Source organism: Triturus cristatus, chromosome 5_2 (genome assembly GCF_964204655.1).
Source record: "Triturus cristatus chromosome 5_2, aTriCri1.1, whole genome shotgun sequence".
NCBI classification, from domain to species: Eukaryota; Metazoa; Chordata; class Amphibia; order Caudata; family Salamandridae; genus Triturus; species Triturus cristatus.
Window position 1 is genome coordinate 65,361,685 of NC_140588.1, and position 22,265 is coordinate 65,383,949.

The window sequence follows — 22,265 nt, forward strand, 5'->3', positions numbered from 1 at the left end:
GAAACTAGTTAGGAGTCTTACTCTTTATTTAACATTTATTCCTTATCTTACCAGAATGTCTTGGATGCTTGCTACTCTTCTTACTTCTCTATACCTTTGCTTGGAAGAGAAGCCTTCACTCACGCTCTTCTTGTTTTAAGGCCCGTGCTGCTCGGGACTGTTCTTTAACCCTTACACAAGAAAGGATATATCATTAGTGTGGTTATAAAGTTGTCTTAATTGAGTGTATGTCTGTCCGGTCTCCCAATAACTTACTGTGCTAGGGCGAGAGTGAGGTGATGTATTTTGGGTTCTGTTTATAATGAAGAGTTGACTGGAAATTCTTCTTCCCAAATAGAATTGAGAGACTGACGAGGAAACCTCCCTCCTGAATTTCCCTTGGTTTAGGAATGAAGATGTTAACCCACCTTGGTTTCTTTTTATTATTTATATTCTAGCACTCTAGAAAGCCTTTAATGTTCTTGGTGTTTAATTTCTTTCTAGTTTAATGAACCTTCGATTTTTACTCTGCTCGTGGAGAGTGAATTTGCCTGGTAATTATGGGGTATCACACACGCGTTTAAGAGCCTCGCATCCAACCTAGAGAAAGTCTTCCTTAACTAGATGCGAGGCGTCTCCACAGTTCCCAGAAGGATCGCTAGTCCTTCTAAATATTCCAACCCTCGAACCTTCCGAGTAACTGGAAGATGTTACCAAGTTTTTAAGCCTTGGTACCTGTGCCCGATACTAGGTTGGGAAATCTCTGTGACAGACGCGACGCTTAGATTTATGCGTCCGCGTCTGACTCCGAGATTCGCTAATGCCCCAAACGCCTCCTTGAACTCGTAACACGTGAATAAACGCGCACGCGTTTGGTTTTATATTCTCAAAATAACTTGAACTCTGCGGAACAAATGAATTTCGGTAGCCCACCTCAGTCGCAGCGCTTGATTGAATGCGCTCGCAACTTAGTTCGGTTACCTTTCTTTTCCCTTTTTAGCGCCCACGTCAGAGTCTTCTCTAGTCACTTGAAAACAGATCTTTTAAACGCTCAACCTTTGCTGACAGGAAAATAATTTACCTCCTCAGAGACATTCATTGCTTTAGTCTTATTTTAATCTGAAGGAATCTTTTGGCTTGACAAGTTGACTGATTTATTTTATACTTTAAGAATTTTAAAGACAAAATAGCTTTAACTCTCACTAACCTGACTTTGAAGGAAAGTACAATGCACCGACGAAACTAACCCCGCACATTCGCAAGCTACCCTAGCTGACTAACACGACGCAGGAACTCAGATGTTCTTCCCTCAGCTTCTTCAGTGAAGTGCACAGTAGAATGTTGGAACACACTTCACCAGCTACCTTGAATCCTAAAAGACTAGACTGCTAACAGCAGAGTGCTGTAGCAGTATGTGCATATTGGCAGCCATCTTGGAATTCCACCGATGCCAACATGCACCCCAACTCAATGGATTAGAACACTTTTGGTAATCTTGCGAACAAGAGATAGAAGCCAGAACAGCGTTATTGGGAGGAAACCTCTTGTGGGTCCTGACACCTGTACCCTGCTTGTCCCTCCTGATCACTGTACATCCCACCATGAACTGATTGGTAGGGCTGTCTCCTTCCATAAGGTGGATCTACACACTGAGCTTTAGGAGTTCTTTCTTCTAGAGACTCTCCTCCATCCACCGCTCAACCCAGTCCTTCCTTACTCGGGGTCATGCTGCGTCACACACCTGACATCTTTCAGGACGCTGTCCATGCTATGATAATTACACCCAGGGTGTACAAGAAATACAAAGCCTCCCCTACTGACCCCCTGTACATTCGTGGACAGATCCCGCACGACTCTCTAGTTGTCACTACTGCCTGTAAGAGAGCTAATTCACAGACTACTGGTGATGCCCCTCCACCAAATAAAAAGAGCAAACAGATAGATGCTGTGGGTAAGAGAGTAGCTGCACAATCGGCCAACCATTGAAGGATTGTCAATTCTTTTGGGCTGCTCTCCATTTATGACTGTTCCCACTGGAATGAGACGGAGGAGCTCCTCCAACATATTCCAGAGATCACAGGAAAATGGGCTATGAGATAGTCTCTGAGGAGGAGCAGATCTCCAACACTACCATTTTCTGCAAATTAGATGCCGTGGAAACTGTGGCTTGGGGGGGGGGGGCACTCCGGTGACAGAAGTCCAGCAAAACTTGCTCAGCCTGCTGTTCAATGGTCAACATTTGTTCAGGTCACAGGTTGACCAGATGTTGGAAAAAGTAAAGAAAGATAAGAAAGAAAGCAATGAATGCCCTTCAGACACTTGCCCCTCTCAGCTCCTTTTGCTGCATGCCCTACCAGGGAGCCTCAAGGACCACCTCTCCTGAAGCCTCCATGTCTTACCAGCATCCATGGGCCCAACATTCCTCTACCAGAGGTTACTTTTGAGGGTCCTAGAGAGGCACCAGTGCAAAAGAAAGGGTGTAAAGGTGGCACCCCCAAAGGAGCTGCCACCACCACTAATACCTGACTTGCCTGTTCTTCCCCCTGATCACACCACATCTGTCGGTAGTACCTACAAAGGTTTTTTCTCACTTAGCGGAACACCTCCTCTGACCAGTGGGGGTTAGATATTATCCAAAATGGTTATTGTCTGGAGCTCATTTCCACACCTCCCACCGTTCGATCCCATAAACATTCTCCCCAGAACACCACAGTCTACTCAGGAAAGAGGTCCAAGCACTTCTTCTCAGAGGGGCCATAGAATCTGTCTACCATCAGAGCAGGTCACAAGAGTATACTCTCTGTACTTCCTGATCCCCAAAAAAGCTGGTTCCCTCCAACCAATTCTAAACTAATATGTCCGTTCAGAGCATTTCCACGTGGTTACTCTCCAGGATGTCATCCCACTGCTAAAACAAGGCAACTTTATAGCCGCTCACGACCTGAAGGATGCTTATTTCCACTTTCCAATCCAACCAGCACATCGCCGGTATCTCAGGTTTGTAGTCAGAGGAAAGCATGATCAGTTTGAGGTGTTTCCCTTCGGGGTCACCTCTGCCCCCAGGGTGTTCACCAAATGCCTTGCGGTGGTAGCATCAGATTTATGCAGACTGGTCGTCCATGTTTTCCCTTATCTGGATGACTGGCTCTTCAAGAGTGCCACCCAAAATTGCCGCAAGCACACATAGGTCACAATAAATCTCCTTCACCAGCTAGGGCTCACCATCAACGCTGTAAAATCCCACCTTCAACTCCTCCAGATACAGCCCTACCTGGGGACAATCCTCATCTCAGAAGTTGGCATGACTTTTCCAAACGCTTCCAGGATATTATCCTTCCAGGCGTTAATCCCTCATTTTCAGCCAGACCACCAAATCACAGCAAGGTCAGTCATGTGTGTCCTCAGCAATGGTGGCTTCCTGTATTGCCATAGTGCCCCATGCCAGGTTACACAAGCATCCGTTACAGGAGTACTTGGTGCATCAGTAGTCCCAAGTGGAGGATCAATGGGAAGATCTAGTGTTATTTGTCCGTCATACTTGTTGCTGTCTGCAGTGGTGGAACACCAACAACCTGTTCCAGGGGCGGTCTTGTCTCGGCCCAGTTTTGCAGAGGACCATTGCAACAGATGCTTTCCTTACTAGATGATGTGCGCACGAACAGGACCTAACTGTCCAAGGCCAGTGGGAACCCAGTCAACAGGATCTACAAATCATTTACTTGGAACTGCTAGCTATTCACCTTGCGTTGAAAGCTTGCCTTCCCCACTTGATTGCCCGGGTAGCCCTCATCAAAACGGACAAGATGGCAGCCATATATTCTCTTCAGAAGCAAGGCAGCATCTGATCTCCCCAGCTCTCCCACCTAGCCCAGAGTTTTTGGTTATGGGCCTCCACAACAAAATCCATCTGTTACCCGAGTGCCTTCTGGAGCGAACAACAACTTTACAGACCTCCTCAGCAGGATGTGGCAGCAAGTCCACAAGTGGGAACTCCACCCGCAAGTCCTCCTCCAGTACTTCCACTGCTGGGGACTCCTAGAGATAGATCTCTTCGCCATGGCAGAAAAGGCAAAATGCCCACGCTTCCCTTCCAGGTTTCCACTGCCCTGGGGCAATGCAATATGAATGAGTTTGTCAGGGATATTTGCCTATGCTTTTCCTCCGCTTCCACTACTTCTGTTTGTGGTTCCGAGGCTTCGTCAGATATCTCTCAGCTTCATTCTGCTGGCTCCCACCTGGAACCGCCAACCCTGGTTCACTACTCTGCTCAAAGTAGTTTCGCACGAGAAGGTTCCCCGCAGGCTGGACCTTCACATGCAGAACCATTGAGAAATCAGGCACCCAGGCCCAAAGTCTCTCAAGCTTGTGATCTGGCTCCTGAAGTCCTAGAATTTGGGTATCTTAATTTTCCATCGGAATGCATGAGCATTCTCAAAGAAGCTCACAGGCCTACTACTTGTGCCTGATATGCTACCAAGTGGACGAGATTCATCTACTACTGTCATTTAAAACACATTGACCCTTTAGTAGCCAAAGTGCAGGATATTGTATGCTATCTACTTCATTTGCAGACTTGTGGTTTGGCTTTTACATTCATATGTCTACACCTAGTTGGTGTAGCCACGTATCTTCAGGAAAGCAACACATAGCCCTCTCCAGAATTTCAGTTAAAGCTGTTATGGAGGGTCTGAAGGGAGTCATTCCTCTTCGGGTCCCCACCAGCCCCGACATTGGAACCTCAGCATTGTATTGACAAGACTCATGGGCCCTCCGTTTGAACCCCTCCACTCCTGCCCACTCCAGTTCCTCTCTTTTAAAGTGGCATTTCTGGTTGCCATCGTTCCAGTGAGTTGTGTCAGTGAGCCTCGGGCACTAAACTTAGAAGAACCTTTCTTTCAGATACACAGGGAAGAGGTTTTCCTCCACACCAAATCCAAATTTCTTCCTAAGGTGGTCTCACAGTTCCACCTTAATCAATCTATTGAAATTCGTGTCTTTTCCCACAACCTGACTCAGTTGCAGAATGGTCTCTCTAAACTTTGGATATTAAACAAGCCCTTGTGTACCACATTGACAGGACTAAAACGTTTAGGAAAGCACAACAGCTATATGTTGCTTTCTCCAAACCACACAAAGGAAAGACCTTATCCAAAACAGGCATTGCAAGATGGATCGTAAAATGGATCCGGGCAAGCCATGCTAAAGCTAAAAGCACATTGCCAATTCCTCCTAGAACCCTCTCTAATTGGAAAAAATTGAGCTTCTATTGCCTTCTTGGGGGACATTCCATAAGCTGACATTTGTAAAGCATCTACCCGGTCCACACCACACATTTTTACAAAACATTATTGTGTGGTGTGCTAGCCCGCCCACAAGCCTAGGTTGGCCATCTACTGCAACTCCCACAGGCTAGCCACTGCCTCTGGGAGGACTGCTTTACAGTCTATGCACAGCATTTGAATCTACAGCCACAGATGCCTCAAACAGAAAATGTTACGTTCCCAGTAAGCATCTGCTTGTGGCATGTAGTGCTATAGATTCACACGCGCTCACCCTTCTCCTCGGAAGCTTGTGGCCATTTCAGTGACTATTTTATCTCACTTTACCGCTTTCTTTGCATGGACATCTCTCTATGCATTGCTTTGCTCCTTATTCCATCCTCACCCGCCGTGCGAGGAAAACAATCTAACAATGGTGTCGATGACCATGCACATTAACAGCAAGAGGAAGAGTCACAGTACCTCATGGCTCTAAAGACTTCTTCGAAGAAAAACAATCGTGGCCGCAGTGCCACGGTGTGGCGCTGCGGCCAGGGCGACTGACTCCGGAATCTGGGATCACAATTCGATCCCTGGCGCCGGCAGCAGATTAGCCCAGCACCATGTGACTCTGGGCAATAGCTTGCTTAATCTTCCCGACGGCCCCCAGCGCCTAGAGACCCTTACGGGTGATTGTTCGCGCTTTACAAATGTGGATTATACATCCGGGCATAACACTAGATCGCAGGAGGATGCACAGCATGTGAATCTACTGCACTACATGCCACAAACAGATGCTTACTGGGTAAGTAACATTTTCCTTTTGTGCATGGGAGGTTTTAGCTTTGGTGCACCAACCATATATATATCACATTCTCTTTAGGATTTTTAAATTAGTTCATAGGTTGACAATTGGTGACTCCTTTATGTCTGTCCTTGTCCTTAAATTCTTCCTCTCGAACCCCTTGCGAGAGGTAGTTCCTTGTGGATTCTGATTGTCACATGTCCTATTTGGATAATTATGTGCATGGAGTATAATTGTAGTGGGTCTCTGTGAGTTGCTTTCAGTGGTATTACCTGCGTAGGTCCTTTCCCTCGTATTGCTTGCTAGAAATCCTTCACTAGGAAATCTACTCTGGGAGACTACAACATCCTTGACAGGTGGAGGAGCCTTCTCCAGTTGACCTCCCTGCTTAGAGGTACCCTTCTGAGGGGGTGGAAAGATACTTGAGGGTGGCAAAATTGACGCAGTGCCTATCTCTGCAATGCTGCCTGTACGGGATTATGAGTGTAAGGAGATAGTTGATGTATATTTACGAAATAAATGGATCAAATTAGAAACCATATTTTTAATCAAATATTTATTTCCTTAAGGACTTAACAAGATCCTCCACCCCTCCTGAAACACCAGACTTCGGGGGCTGCAACAACCTACTTCATGTCTCTATTTGTCCCTCTCCTTCCCCAGCACTTGATTGAATATGTCACACCCCTTAGGCAGGAGAGAATCAAACCTATTAGTGCAAACAGCGTCTGACACAATACGATGATGAGTTATATTGCAATCCATTTGTTCCCCCTCAACTGTGGCTGTTTTAAGCAAGGCACTAAGTGTATCTTGCAATTGGGGCCTTTAAGAGAGTTTTCTTTTAGGCTAGAAAATTATTGCCACCTTTCTCACATTTGATTTTTGTCCTTCTGGATGTTTTCTGCCTCCTAGCAAAGTTTCGACCTTTTCCATGGGATTGTCTATTGTTTTCACAGTGCAGTTCTCGACAGCATGTCTCAGAGGTTTTTTCTTGGTTTGCTGACCTTGTGGGCTAAGGGCGGCTTTTCTTTTGCCTATACTCGGAGTACTCAATTGAAACTAGATGTGGCAGGTACCTTGTGTCACATTATAGCTAAATGCATGTCATACTGTTTAAAAGTAATTGGACATCCATACAAAAGATCATAATCAAAGCAAGGCACAATATTTAAACAAAACAAATTTACAGTACCTAACAAAAAAAAAACAACCGTTCTGCTCCTTTAGGAACAAATTCTGTCTCAGGACTAAGGGGTTGCCCAGCCTCTTCTGCCCGATGGTGGTTGAAGACTAGCCCGTGCACGGCCCACGCAGCGAGAGTAGACTTAGCGCTTTATAGCGTTGCCACTTATGGTCCCGCCTCTTTCTCCTGGGACGTTGTAGGGTTTGATGCCCCCTTGCAAGAATCCATAGAGTCATATTTGATAAACTCTTCAAGTGAAACTTTTATTGCCCGACTCGAATATCCTCTTTTTACTCTGTTTCTATGAGCAAAGTTTTTTTGCATTTTAAAGAATGTCTTTCTTTTCCGTTTTTGATAGGACAAATAGCTTATGCTTTGCACATCATTTGAATCCAGAGTAGGACAATGTAGCTCTGTTTTGGAAAGCATGGCTTTCATTGGTCATGAGTGGTTTCTATGTTAACTTGATTACTGTGTCTTCCATCTTTTGTAAATTCACTTTGGTGGTAGATATTTAGGTAATTGGGGTATTTCTTGAGTTTTTTTTTTATATCTGTTCTTGCATGTCTTAAATTTTCTCATACCCTACATTAAGGTTCCTGATCTCATTATAAACCCTTCTCTCTATTTAATGGTTAATATTCCATTTCAAAACAATCCGTAGCACCTTTTTAATGTTCATTTAGGAAACGTTTGCGATCTAATAAGTCAGCTGAACTTTTCTGATTGCATGGATAGTAAATACTCAAAAGTACCATTTGCTCAACTCATCTGATGGCGCTTTGTTAAAAATGTAACATTTATTACTCCAACTGCTCCCCACAGTCATTACTTTAACTGCAATACCAGGGGTATTCAATCTCGTTTTTGTTTGCAAAACGATCTGCTTCCAGGAGTATACAATTATTCCCCATAGGTAGTGTTCTCACCATTTTTTGCAGACCTGCAAAAACAAGTTTATTCAAACACGATTGTCAATCGCAGAAATTAGCAAAGCCAGGTAGTTGCTTTGCAATCATACCTCTACTTTACTCCTGTAAAGTATACTATAGTATTGTTTAATATACGTGTGTTCATAGAAATAATTTCTAAAGACAACTATGTCTGTATTTTTATTTCATTGTGCTGAATAAGGTCACTGTAATAGTACCAGCATATTATTGTCCAGTAGTAACCTCAAGTGCATTCTTTTGCATATACTGTGTTGCCATTTTTAGCCGTTGAGCAAGATACAATAAGCTGCAAGGCATGAAGAACACAAAGGCAACCAGGGAGGCCATCACAGTTAGATGATCTTGATTCCAAATACTAGGGCTGTAACTTCTTCTATCTCCATGGTTGTCTCATGTAGCCTGCTACTTAGGCTCACAATTATCTTAACTATGGAACCTAAACAGTAGTATACAGAATAAACTTTGTTTGAAGACTGAGCTGTTGAAAGAATTAGGGGCCGGATGTACGACGCTTTTTCATGTGAACAAATGGGTCTTAGACCTGTTTTCGCACGCTAAAAAGCATGGGCCCATGTACAAACAGTATGTTGCGAGTCGCTGACCACTGTCTGCCCTTAGAAAATGAAACGAAAACGTGTCATTTTTATTTTTTAAATGCATCCAGTTTTCCTTTAAGGAAAACGGGCTGCATTTATAAAAGCAGTACCAGACATGGTGGTCTGCGGCGCCCAGCAGACCACCATCCCTGGGAGGGCCTGTCATTCCCAATGGGCTTTCAAATTGCGAGAGGCTCATTAATATTCATGAGCCTCGCAATTTGCGACCCCATTGCGAATCGCAAACAGTGTTAAATACACTGTTGTACATGCCAAATAGCGCCTCGCAAATTGCGTGTCGGAAATGCAACGCAATTTGCGAGGTGCTATTTGGCGGGTCGTACATCTGGCCCTAAGTGCCACTAAGAATAAAAAAAATTATTACTCTATTATAAACATTATACAATCTAATAGAGACTTCTAGCCACAGATTCCTTACCTTAGAATATTTTCCAGGTATCAGACTGGATCTGGAAACTTTTCGAGCAGTACCTCTGTGCACTGGCAGGTGAAGTAGATCGGCTCTGCGACGTCTTGCCGGAAGTGACATGCGCGGTGCCTATAAAGGTGGCTACCCCTGTGCGCTAATATCAGTTCTTTTTGTTCCTCTCCGTCAGCGAAGATTCAAATACAGCGACCTTTGTCCACTTTTTGGATACCTTGTTTCGATGTTTTGTCAAGCTTTTTTGAGACTTTGTCTCTCAGTGTGTGTAGGGATGTCCCCTAAAAAATCAGTGGGGTTTAAACCCTGCGGTTCCTGTCACAGACAGATGTCTGTGATGAACCCCCACCTGGTTTGTCTTTGGTGCTTGTTACAGACCACGACTCCAAGACTTGTGTGGACTGCAGCGCCATGAAACCCAAGGGCGCTGAGGGTTCTCTCCCTGAAACTCCTAGTAGCCCGAAGCTGGTCGCCTCCACAACGTTCCAGGTCCTGGTAACGAGGAAGGTACCAGACCTGTTTTTGGGGTAGTTCCATGCACTTGTCATTGTGCTCTAAGTCATTGGGCAAGTCTCACAAGAAGTCGAAGCGCTCTTTAACTTTGCTGAGCCTGTCCAAGTCATCAGACGAGACGGGAATGACGTCACTCTAAGCCCGGCGCATGCCTTTGTGTCCACTTTGCAGCTCCCTGAGTTCCTGGAGCTAGAGCTACTCAAGTCTGAGAATTTTATGAGGCCATGCACCTCATTTTTGGTTGAGTCAATCCCTTTGGGTCGGTTTGGGCGCACTGGTTTTGGTGGGGTGACCCCACTGGTTTTCTGCTGGCAGGTATGCCCTTGGTGCCAGTCGGGCCCCCTGAATACGGTTCTGGATCCTGGAGGACTCCGATCGCGAGACTGTGACCTGATATGGAGTCGGATCAGCAGCGCCCAATGTCAGCTCCGCCGCTGGCCGGATCTCAACCTCATTAGTCGAAGCCAGGGCCTGCTTTTTTGATTAGGTCTGGATAGGAGTGTGATGGGGGAGAATCTGAGGATCCTTATGGATACACCAATCCACTTGATGAGGCCAAGGACAACTGGTACAAAGAACTGGTGGATGCCAGTGGTCTTGACACCTCCTCAGGCACTGGCTTCGTTTCTCCTCCTACTGTGGCTACAGAGGAAGGCATATGGTAATTAGGAGGCCGGCTGAGGTCCTGGCCTTATGCTGCCCTCTAAGGCTGTCAAAACGAATGTCTTGATGGTGTTGCTTCATCCGGGAGTCACCCCCACAGAAACCTCACCTCCCTTTTAATACAGGTCTAACAGATGTCCTGCTAGGGGCCTACGCCAAGCCCTGCACATGGGCGCCTCTGCACAGGACTATTGCCTACTGCGACCACCCCAGTCCTGAGGACCCAACTTTTCTCAACCAAAACCCCACCCTGGAGAGTCTGGTTGTCCTAGCCTTCGTATCCAAAGTCAACCTTGGCTCGTTCCCTTCCACATCACTGGATAGGGAATCCAAGAGGCTGCACACCTTTGGCAAGAGCCATACTTGCACTGCAGTCCGTAAACACTGCGTGTCTTTTGGGCCGATACACCCACCCACACGGTTTGGGAGTAGTTTGCGCAAGTCTACATCACCATTCACTGCAGACTGGATACGATCAACTGTGGCACTCAGACGCCAAACTTGGCTGAGTTCTGATGGCTGTTTAGGGGATATCCAGGAATCTATGAACACTCCCTTTTATGAAACCCTCCTCTTCCATGACTAGGCGGATTCAGCAGTGGAGCGCTTTAGGGACAGCTGGCCACTGCCAGGTCCTTGGGCCTCTTCATGGCATCACGCCAACCCTATTCTGCCTTTTGCCCTATTCGTGACTACAGTATGGGCTACCAGCCGCATCCATTCCTTCCCAGCCAACAGGCTCCCTAGTCCTTTCATGGCCACAGACGTGGTTCCCGAAAGTCTCTTGGGACACACAGCCAGAGGTCTACCCAGTCCACCACCCCTTTAGTTTGTCTTCGTTCCATCAAAGGCAACCAGTGGGCGGCAGGATCTGACACCACCTGTCCCGTTGGCAGTCCACAACATCAAACAAGTGGATATTCCAAATTGTTCCATAGGGTTACTCCATTCCTTTCCTAGAAACCCCGCTGCCAATGTCACCATCTTCAGACCGGCTAAGGGAGGACCACCTCTCCATGCTCTGTCAGGAAGTTCTGGCCAAAGGAACCATCAAGAGGGTGCTGGTATCAAAAGTAGGTCATGGTTGTTATTCCCGCTGCTTTCTGGTGTCCAAGAAGGATGGAGGATTCCACCCTATGTTAGACCTGCACCCTCTCAATTTCTTCCTGAAGAAAGAAAAATTTAAGATGCTTACAGACTGGATGGTAGTGCTGAACTTGCAGGATGCCCAATTCCATATTCCCATCCTGCCTGCCCACAGGCTTTACCTACGGTTCACAGTGGGACATGAGCATTTTCAGTTTACTTATGCTCCCTTTTGGCCTCACAAAAGCCCCTTGGGTGTTCACCAAGGTGATGCTGGTGGTTGCAGTACACCTTCAGAGGTCCGGAATTCCTGTCTTCCCCCACCTCAATGACTGGCTGTTGAAGGTGGGTTCATCAGACAGTTGTCTCCCACCTCCAGACTATGGTGGACCTCCTATATTTACTGGGCTTAGCTATCAACGTGCCAAAGTCTCACCTAACTCCCTCTCAGATGCTCCCTTTCATCAAAGCCATTCTTGACACAGTGCAATTTCGCACTTAACCACCAGAGCAGGAAGTTTTTAGTGAAACTGACTCTGAGGCTGCTGTGCCTCATTGCCTCCTGCTGGTAAAACATGCCTGTTGGCATATGTGAGCTCTTCAGTGGGACCTGAAGTTCCAATGGACTCAGTATTCTGGTCCAGACATCGGAGGAAACTGCAAAAGACTTGTAGTGGTGGCTGATGAACCGAGATTGGGTCAGCAGCAGACCACTTTCCCTTCCGCACCTAGAGCTCACAGTTGTGACAGATGTTTCACTTCTGGATTTGAGCGCCCATCTAGGAGAAACAATGACTCTGGTCTCCGGTGGAGTCTGGGCACCCACATCTAGTTTGTGGATCTGTGAGCGATATGCTTAGCAATAAAATCCTTCCTTCCATCTATCAAGGGAAGGCATGTTAATGTGTTCACGGACACCACCACCACCATGTGGTACTGCAACAAACAGGGCGGAGTGAGGTCCTGGACCCTGTGCAAGGAAGCTCTGTGCTTCCGGACGTTGTTAGAACATCAGGCAGCTACTTGGTCTGCAGTCCCTGGCAGGCTCCCTAAATGACAGAGCAGATCACAAATGGCATCTCCATCCGGAGGCGGCGCAATGTCTCTTCCAAGAATGTGGAGTACAGTGGTTTCATCTATTTGTCACCTTAGAGGACACCCATGTCTTCCCTTCTGCACGCTGGAGTTTCCAAGGCTACTCTCGCTCGGAGATGCATTTCATCTTGAGTGGAACTTAGGCTTCCATTCTGCCGATACCACTCCTGTCGCAAGTCCTCAAGAAGATCAGGACTGGCTGGGCCCAGGTCATCCTTGTGGCTACGTTTTGGCAGGGAGAGACTGGTATTCCGAATTACTGAGCATGAGCATCAGGCTGCCCTTTCGCAAGGCCCTCCTGTCACAGCAACAGGGTAGGGTTCTCCACCCATACCTGCACACACTCCACCTCATGATTGTAGATTGAGGGTAGACAGTTCAGAGTATTCAACCTCCCTTGTGAAGTGTGTGATGTCAGCTTGGCAGCCAAGCTTCCCTCATCAAAACAGTATACGCCTGCCGATGGGACAAATTTGTGACATAGTTTGCTGCAAAACAAGTTTACAACCTATCCGCACCCATGTCTGAAGTTTTGTTGTTTGTTCTGCTGTTAGCCTGGCAAGGACTTTGGGCACAGTTAAAGGGTATCTTTTTGCCTTCTTGGCTCTCTTGCGATTGCCAGGTCAACCCTTCCTGTTCAAGTCACCATTGTGTCACGCTTCCTAAAAGGTTTATAACACGTTTCCATCCACACCTTTTATTACACCCTAATGGGACCTTAATTTAGGTCTTATGTTTCTGATAGGCTCACCTTTGGACCCAAGCACAGGTGCCTCTATAACTGCTCACCATCAAAACAGTCTTTCTGATGGATACATCTGCCTGTGGATTCCTCACCTTTTGAATTACCCCTTGCGCAGCATTCCACTGTAACTTTTTTCACAGCTCTCCCACGTCTACGAGGACGTCATAATGGTACAGCTCTGCTCGCGACACCACGTGATGTCATCGGAGCCATAAGAAGACCTCGTCGGCGTGCTGGCATCAGACTCTTCGGCGCCCAGGAAAGCAACCACTTCGCCTCTGGCCAATCCGCCCCAGCTTCATTGTCTTCGGCGCCACAGCCAGAACCAGCCGTATGACCTCAGGCGGTTCAAGACCAGTCGGTTCCATATCCGTACCCACCTTTTCCGGCTCCAGGTACGGATCCTTCGCATTTTTTAAATGCATGTTTGCCAGGGCGGTTAACCCTTCCAGTGCGCCTGGTGGCCTGTGGGACGATTTCCTTCAACATGGGCTTACCCCCATAATTATGCCCAGGCACCCTTTATGCCTTTCATGCCAATGACTCCGACTTGGCCTCTCCCCATACCAAGGTTCTTGACGCCGATCCCGAACCCAGGAGGGAAGGATGATAAGGATGTACTATTCTCCGTTGCCATAAGGTTCCGGTCCGGCGCCGTCTCGACTTTGTGCGGCATCTCCACCCGTCCCTTAATGGCCTCCATCGACGCCAGCTCCAAAGTCACCTGCGCCGCAGATACCGAAGATACAATCAAGAAGGGAGGCACAGAGGCTTCTGGGAGAGGAGGAATTCCAGGAGCAACAGGAAGAAGTGTAGGAAGGGGAGATACTGAATCCCATGCATGATTTTGAAGGGCTTCAGGAAGCTAGTGGGATGGATACATCACAAGCGTGGGAAGTCTTTTCTTCCACAGCTCCTCCTTCTCAGGAGGTTTCTTCCTACCATTTTGTTATAAGGAAGGCTGCTGACCTGGATTTACAATTGCCCACTGCAGAGGTCAAATCAAGCATTCTGATGGAGGTTCTTCACTCCCCTTCATCAGTAATGGAACCTTTGCTTCCGTTCAATGAAGCTTTGACAGAACCCATTCTGGAAGTATGGCAAAAGCCTATGTCTGCCCCATCTGTCTCCAGTACGGTGGCAAGGTGATACAGAGTTGCACCTGGGGACCCAGCGTTTTTATCAACGCACCCTTCACCCGAGAGCTTGGTGGTTAAAGCTTCATGTTCCTCGAAACAGTCTTCAGGTTCCTTTCCGTCCACTCCAGGGGATAGGGACTCAAAATAACTGGAGCAGTCCGCTAAAAAGGTATTTTTATCAGCCAGTATGGCTTTAAAGTCGACTAATGCGGGTGCCTGCTGGGACGCTACATCCATGCGCTGATGGACTCTGCTAAGGATGTGATTCCTAAACTGCCAGAGGGTGTCAAGGGCCACTTCTGGGAGGTGCTGTCAGACACAGCTGACTCCGTTGCTAGGGTGATGGGCTCATCAGTGGCAACTAGGAGGCACGTCTGGCTCAGGCTTCTCTCCAGATCAGGCTTCTCTTCCTGTGTTCAGTCCATGCTGTTGGGTCTTCCTTTTGATGGCTCTAGACTTTTGGGACCAAGGCAAAATAGTAGAGCTACCGCTAGATCTCTAGGTTTGCAATTTCAGCCTAGGGGTTTTGGATACCAAAGATTTTGGGTCTGTGGAAGGGCTGCTCCAATTCCGGGCCCAACAGAAACAGCAGCAGCAGCAACAGAGACCACTGTATAGAACATACAGAGGGAAGGGAAGGGAAGAGGTCATCCCAGGTTTCTCCTGCAACAAGAGGTTCTGTCCTTGCTACAGGTGCAATAGAAGCTGTTACGGAGCTGTAATGGGGTCAGGGATGCTACTCCCGGTATTTCCTGATCCCCAAAAAGAACGGGCGATTGAGACCGATCCTTGACCTCAGGGTCTTGAATTTTTACCTCTAACAGGAGAAATTCAAGATGTTGACCCTGGCTCAGGTTCTACTGGTGCTGCAGCAGCAAGATTGGATTGTGTAGATCGATTTACAGGGTGAGTACTTTCACATTCCCATCCCAAAGTCACATCGGAAGTATCTCTGTTTTTCGGTGGGGTCTCAACACTATCAGTTTGCGACCCTCCCGTTCGGTTTTAAATCCACACCATGGGTCTTCACAAAGGTTATGGCGATGGTAGCAGCACATCTCAGAAGGTCGGGGATTGCTGTTTTCCCCTATCTGGACGACTGGCTGCTCATAGCGACTAGTTGCCAGAGATGGTGCTGCATGATCTGCAGGCAACAACACAGCTGTAGTTCGAGTTGGGTTTTTCGATAAATGTACCCGAATCTCACTTGGCGCCCTCTCAGCACAACCAGTTCATAGGGGCAGTACTGAGCCCTACTGTGAGTGGTGCTTTCCCACCTCCTCAGAGGACTCTAGGCATTCAAGCGATGATTTCAATGTTTCAAGGTGGAGCAGCTAGTCCTGAAGGCTCTGTGCCTGCTCAGTCTGTTCGCTTCCTGCATACTGTTGGTCCACCATACACGCTGGCACATGAGGGCACTTCAGGGGTGCCTCCTCAGGCAGTGGTTTCAACACAATGGGGATCCCAGGGAGGTGATCAGAATCTTCAGAGGCACTGCAGTGGAGATGTTATTGTGGACTGTTCCAGGCAACCTGTCTCAAGGGAAGCTGTTTTAACCTTGTTCTCCAGTGGCCACAGCGATAACGGATACCTCACTCTGAGGTGGGTTGCCCATCTGGGGAATGTGAAGATCAAGGGTCTTTGGTCTCCAGAGGAAAGATTGCTTCACATCAATCTTCTAGAATTGTAGGTGATCTGTTTGGCTCGCAAGGCCTTTCTTCCCTCCCTCCGCGGTCAGTCAGTTCAGTTCCTGACTTACAACAGTACCTCGATGTGGTACATAAACAAACAGGGAAGAGTAGGGTTGTATCATCTCTGCAGAGAGACTGTACTATGATTCTGGGCTCAGGACCATCAGATTTGTGTCATTGCAAATCATCTGACTGGGGTGCTGAATGTGTATGCGGAAAGTCTCAGTCAACAGTACTCGAGTGGCGTCTTCATCCGGAGGTGGTCACCACATTGTCAGAATTTGGGCGGTTTCCTCGGTTGAACCTGTTTGTCACTCACGAGAACCCGCACTGCCCGGTGTTCTGCAGTCTCCAATATCCGATGCGGGGAGCATTGGGGGACGCGTTTCAGTTCGATTGTGGCTCTCAGCTTCTTTAAGCATTCCCTCCCATTCCCTTGATTCCTCGGGTTCTGGGAAGATTCGCCAAGATCGGGCCCTAGTCATATTGATTGCCCCAGATTGGCCAAGAAGGGTGTGGTCCACAGGCCTCCTTTACCTCTCATCGCACCCTCTGCTCTGTCTCCCTCTCAGGGCAGACCTCCTCTCGCAACCACTGGGGCAGGTTCTACACCCCCACCTCCAGAGTCTGCACCTTCATGCCTGGAGATTGAACGGGGCAACCTGAACTCTTTCTCTCTCCCACTGGATGTGGTGGATGCTATGTTATCGGCCAGAAGACACTTCACCAAATCTGTCTATTCTCGTAGGTGGGCCAAGTTTGTTTAATGGTGTGGAGGGAGATCAATTGATCCTTTGCAGGCCGATTTATCTGATATTCTGAGTTTTGCTCTTTCCTTTGCTCATCAGGGTTGTGCTGTAGCAACCGTTAAAGGCTACTTGTCTGCCTTTCTTTGCTTACCACCCCAACCCTCTTTATTTAAGTCTCCTATAGTCATGAGATTCATTAGGGTCTAACTAACAGATTTCCTCCCTCTCCATTTATCATGCCTCAGTGGGATTTAAATGTAGTTCTTACTTTCCTGATGGGGTCTCCATTTGAGACTCTACATAGTTGAGGCTGCTGTCATTCAGGACAATTTTTCTGATTGCAATCACCTTGGCTAGGAGCGTTAATGAGCTTCAGGCTCTTAGTTTTAAGCCCCCTTTCACCTCTATTCATGCAGATAAGATGGTTCTTAGGACCAGAGCTGCTTTCCAACCTTAGGTGGTCACTCCTTTCCACCTAGGGCAATCTATCACTCTACCCACTTTCTATCCTCCCCCTTCTAAGGAAGAGGAGATATTTGATAGCCGGAACCCTAAGAGGGCAGTCAGCTTCTACCTGGACAGGTATAAGGACTTCAGGCTGGACGCCCAGCTCCTCATTGGATATGTGGGAAAAATGAAGGGCAAGGCTGTCCACAGCGAACACTGTCCAGGTGGATCATCCTCTGCATCAAGATGTGCTACGCCTTGGCCAAGAAGCAGCCTCCTAAAGGTATTCGAGCTCATTCAACCAGAGTTAAGTCTTCTTCTTCAGCTTTGGCTAGAAGTATCCCTGTTGTAGACATCTACAAGGCGGCAACTTGGGCCTCCCTCCACACTTTCTCGAAGCTTTACTGCTTAGATTCGGAGTTGATGAGGGACTGCCATTTTGCACGTTCTGTGCTGCAGGATTTTTTGTTATAGGTAGGCGGACACACTCCTTCAGGAGTGGGACTGCTTGGTTATTCGATTCAAAAGGTGAGGAATCCACAGGGAGATGTATCCATCAAAGGAACAAGTTACTTGCCTTCGGTGACACTTTTTTTGTGGGATACAGTATCAGCCTGTGGATTCCTCACTGACCTGCCCACCTCCCCGTTGTCTGCCTACTTATACCGAAAATAATTTTTATGACTTTCTTGTATTTTATTGTCATTTGAAATGATATGATGCCTGGCACTAGGAAATGTCTATATTTTCGAGTTCCTACTTTCCTTTCTTGTTTGAATCATATACTGTGTATATTTGTGCATATATTCCATACTGTGCATACTTGTGAAATGTTGTTGATTCACCCGTTCGCCTCGAATGGCACGGAAAAAATGGACGGAACTGATGTCAGTACGCCAATGAGGTCTTCTTATGGCTCCAATGACGTCACGTGGAGTCACGATCGGAGCTGTACCATTATGACGTCCTCGTCGACGTGGGAGAGCTGTGAAAACGTTTACGTGGAATGCTGCGCAAGGGGTTATTCAGAAGGTGAGGAATCCACAGGCAGATACTGTATCCACCAGAAAAAGCGTTACCGAAGGTAAGTAATTTGTTTTTCTCGTGGCTATTGAATTTGAAAGAAGGGTTGGTGAGTTGCAGGCACTCTTAGTCAGCCATCTGTTTACTACCTTCTGTGCTGACACATAGGTCCTTAGGACCTGTGCCTCCTTCCCACCCAAGGTTGTGACACCTTTTCACGTCGGACAGAACATCAGGTTGCCTACTTTCTTTGCTCCATCTCACCCTTCCAAAGAAGAGGAGCAAGTCCACCGCCTGGATCCAAAAAGAGTTTTACCATTCTACATTGATCATACTAAAAGGCTTCTAGGTGGACAATCAGCTCTTTGTGGGTTTTGTTGTAGTGAAGAAGGCAAAGCATGGCACAAGGGAACCGTGTCCAGATGGATCATACTCTAATAAAATCTGCTGCGCACTGGCCAAAACGCAACCTCCTGAAGGTTTGTGGGCTCATTGCACCAGAGCCAAGGCTGTGGCCACTGCATTAGCTCATGGAGTACCTCCCCTGGACATCTGCTGGGCAGCTACTTGGGCAGTGCTGCACACGTTTGCCAAACATTACTGCCTAGACAGTCAGGGCCGACGTGATGGGCATTTCGCTTGTTCAGTCCTCCAGAACTTTTTAGTGTAAACAGTCCACATACCCTCCTCCTTGGAGAGCTTGCTCTGTTATCTGTTCTAAGGAAAGAAATCTGTGGTTAGGAGTCTCTATCAGATGAACAAGTAACTTACCTCCGGTAATGTTTTATCTGGTAGAGACTCTACCTGCAGATTTCTACCGACCCACCCATCCTCCCCATTCTGCGAACTGTGACTTCTCCCTCAAGAGGTCCTTAAGGAGCTCATTCTGGCACACTGGTTTTATACCTCAGCATGGCTCTGTGCTCCTGGTGCAGAAACATTGTCGCAAAACTGAGGTTAGTTAGCTGGGGTGTCACTTCTGGCGTGGACAACACTAACAAATGCAGAGCCGAACGACGTCACCTACCGGTGCACAAGGGAACTGCTCACAAAACTCTCTGGATCTAGTCTGATGCCTCGGGAATATTCTAAGATAATGAATCTGCAGCTTGATAAAGTATCTACCAGACAAGGCATTGCCGAAGGTAAGTAACTTGTTCTTCTGGCAGCCAGGCGTCCCTCAGACAAGATGGTATCCGTCTGCTATTGGGAGAAATGTATAGATTTGTGTACTGCCAAAAATGTTGATCCTCTTTCTACATCTGTGTCAGAGGTTCTGTTATTTGTTCCTTTGATAGCCCGGCAAGGCTTTGCTTTGGGCATAGTTAAAGGGTATCTTTTGGTCATATCAGCGTTCTTAAAGTTGCTGGACCAGGCCTTCTTGTTAAGCCACCTGTTGTGACTCGGTTCCTAAAAGGTCTACAACATATATTCCCTCCAAAATCCTTCATCACACCCCAGTGGGACTTCAATCTGGTATTAACATTCTTGATTTGCTTGTCCTTTGAGCCGCTACACAACTTCCCTTTATGCCTTCTCACCATAAAACTGCATTTCTAGTGGCCATTAAATTTGCCAGGAGGGTTATCTAACTGCAGGCACTAGTTATGTCCCCTCCATATACCTCATTCTTTCCATATAAAATGGTTCTCAGAGCACGTGCCTCTTTCCTGCTGAAAGTGGCCAAACCCTTCCTCGTCGGCCAGACCATCATACTGCCGACCTTTTTTGCTCCACCTCACCTTTCCAAAGAGGAGGAGGAGGAGAGACTTCATCTACTAGACCCAAAAATTGCGCCATGGTTCTTCACTGATCTTGTTAAGGAACACCGGGTGGACGACCAACTCTTCATTTGGTTCACCGAAGCAAAGAAAGGAAAGGCTGTGCAGAAAAGGACCATCTCAAGATAGATCATGGTATGCGTTGAAATCTACTACGCACTGGCTTAGGAACAACACCCTGAGGGCTCACATACTCATTCCACCTTAGCCAAGGCTGCTACCACTACGTTGGCTCGCGAGGTCCCTGTCCTGGACATCTGTGAGGCTGTGATGTGGGCATCTGCACACGTTCCCCAAGCTCTACTGCCTGAACGGTTCAGGTCCTTCGTGACAGGCACTTGGCCCGTTCGGTTCTCCAAGACATTCTGTTCTAAATCTGTTCGCAGACCCACCGCTGGAGAGGTGTTGCTTGGGTATATCTATTCTAAGGTAAGGAATCTGTGGCTAGAAGTCTCTATCAGATGAAAAAGTCACTTACTTTTGTTAACACCTTATCTAGTGGAGACTATCTAGCCGCAGATTCCTTACCAACCCACCCATCCTCCCTGCACTGCCAACTTTTTTTTCCTTATAGGGTGATCCATATGAGGTCTGTAAGGTGTTACCAAAGGTAAGTAACTTGTTCTTTAATTACCAAATTGTGTGCTTTTCATAAGTTTCCTGGTGCACTGCTGCCCTTGTATGCTCGCATTGCTACTGCTAATTGTAATCTACATCTTTTTGTATCTTCATTTTGGGTAACGCCATCATGCACTTCTTTAATATTAGTGGAAGCACTCTAATATCTGGGGGAGAACCACAGGATGTTAGTTTGGGAAGTGTCATGGCAGCACTTGCACCTGACCCTTCACACAAATCTGAAGTCATTGGTTACATAGCTTACATTTTTCAGTATTACTGCATACAAATTAAGCCATTGGGAAAATCTCATAAAATAAGAAATAATTAATTTTAATCATCTTAATAGTTATATTTTATGTTTTTCTTCATTTTTTCTCACTGATTGGACATTTTTTCCAGAGGAAAATCATTGTGCCCATCTATTCCACTTACGACAGTGCTTGAGAGAGAGATGCAAACTCGACCACCACCACCAATCCCTCATTTCAGACAAACATCAGATCGGTACGTAGTTACTTACTAAGAGTTTACTTTGAAATGTTTGATTGAGGGAACCTATCTTAGTTTGTTTTGCAAGAATTTCTCACATTAAATTAAAATGTGTTTATTTGCTTTTAGTATTGTAGAGGTGTTGGACTTGGCCCTTTTTCCCTCATTTTTTTCGTTTTTGCAGTGTTAAGGTGCAGGTGCTTACTTCTCCCAAGATGGCTGCCACAGACCCCTGCTACTGCAGGGTGGTCGTTTTTCATAGTAGCACCCTAGCTGCCAGGAGCTGGCTGGGACCCACAACAATGTTGCGACACCAGCCCGCCTTTTTGTCCCATAGTTAGAGTGGGGAAGCTCCTGGAAGAAGCTGGAACCTTCTAGAAGGGAGGTGGGGTTTTACTTTTGCCGCCTTGGGTAGAGGTCACCTGACGTAGGGCTACTTCAGAGTGGGAGGGAAACTTTTGTGGTGAGTTGGCCATTGGGGTGAAGCAGAGCTGGAAGAATCCACCAGGAGTGTAGGCGGTAGGGCCTAGCCAGGGACTTATGCCTCTGAGAGTGACAGGATTTAGGTACTGCCTCTTAAGTGAGTGAGGTGCCCTGTGAATCCCACTGATCTTGCCCAGTAGTAGGAGGACCCAGAGACTCTCTGCCAACCTGACTAGGAAGGATCTAGTCGCCCTCTCCATTCCTACCCCCTGTAACAGAACCCCTTAAGGGCGCCAGATACATCTGCGCCAAAAGACTTCATCTGTCAACTGAGAACTGAAACCTAACTTTAAGAACTAAGACTGCATCACAAGAGCGAGCTGTAAGCCTTGAATGCCAGAGCTGAGACTGCGTGTCCAAGCTACCCTAGTGAACAAACTACTAAGCCGATTGCCAAGTCACCGGGGATCGACCAGGTACTAGCGCTGTGACCCCCGCGCTCCCTGCCCTGGTCTGGGACCCCCGGCAGCGTGCTCCGCTGAGCACCATATCCCCATCCTTAATTTGAGCCCCCCCCCGCG

At 47.2% G+C, this 22,265-nt stretch overlaps 1 protein-coding gene across 1 annotated transcript in view; it reads left to right on the forward strand.

Moving 5' to 3' along the window:
- The window catches only part of NFX1 (nuclear transcription factor, X-box binding 1), a 660,521-nt gene that overhangs the window by 611,175 nt on the left and 27,081 nt on the right, over positions 1-22,265 (forward strand). The window contains exon 23 of the mRNA XM_085606860.1: positions 21,172-21,276. Within this exon, the coding sequence (XP_085462986.1) occupies positions 21,172-21,276 (105 nt within the window). The remainder of the gene's footprint in view (positions 1-21,171; positions 21,277-22,265) is intronic.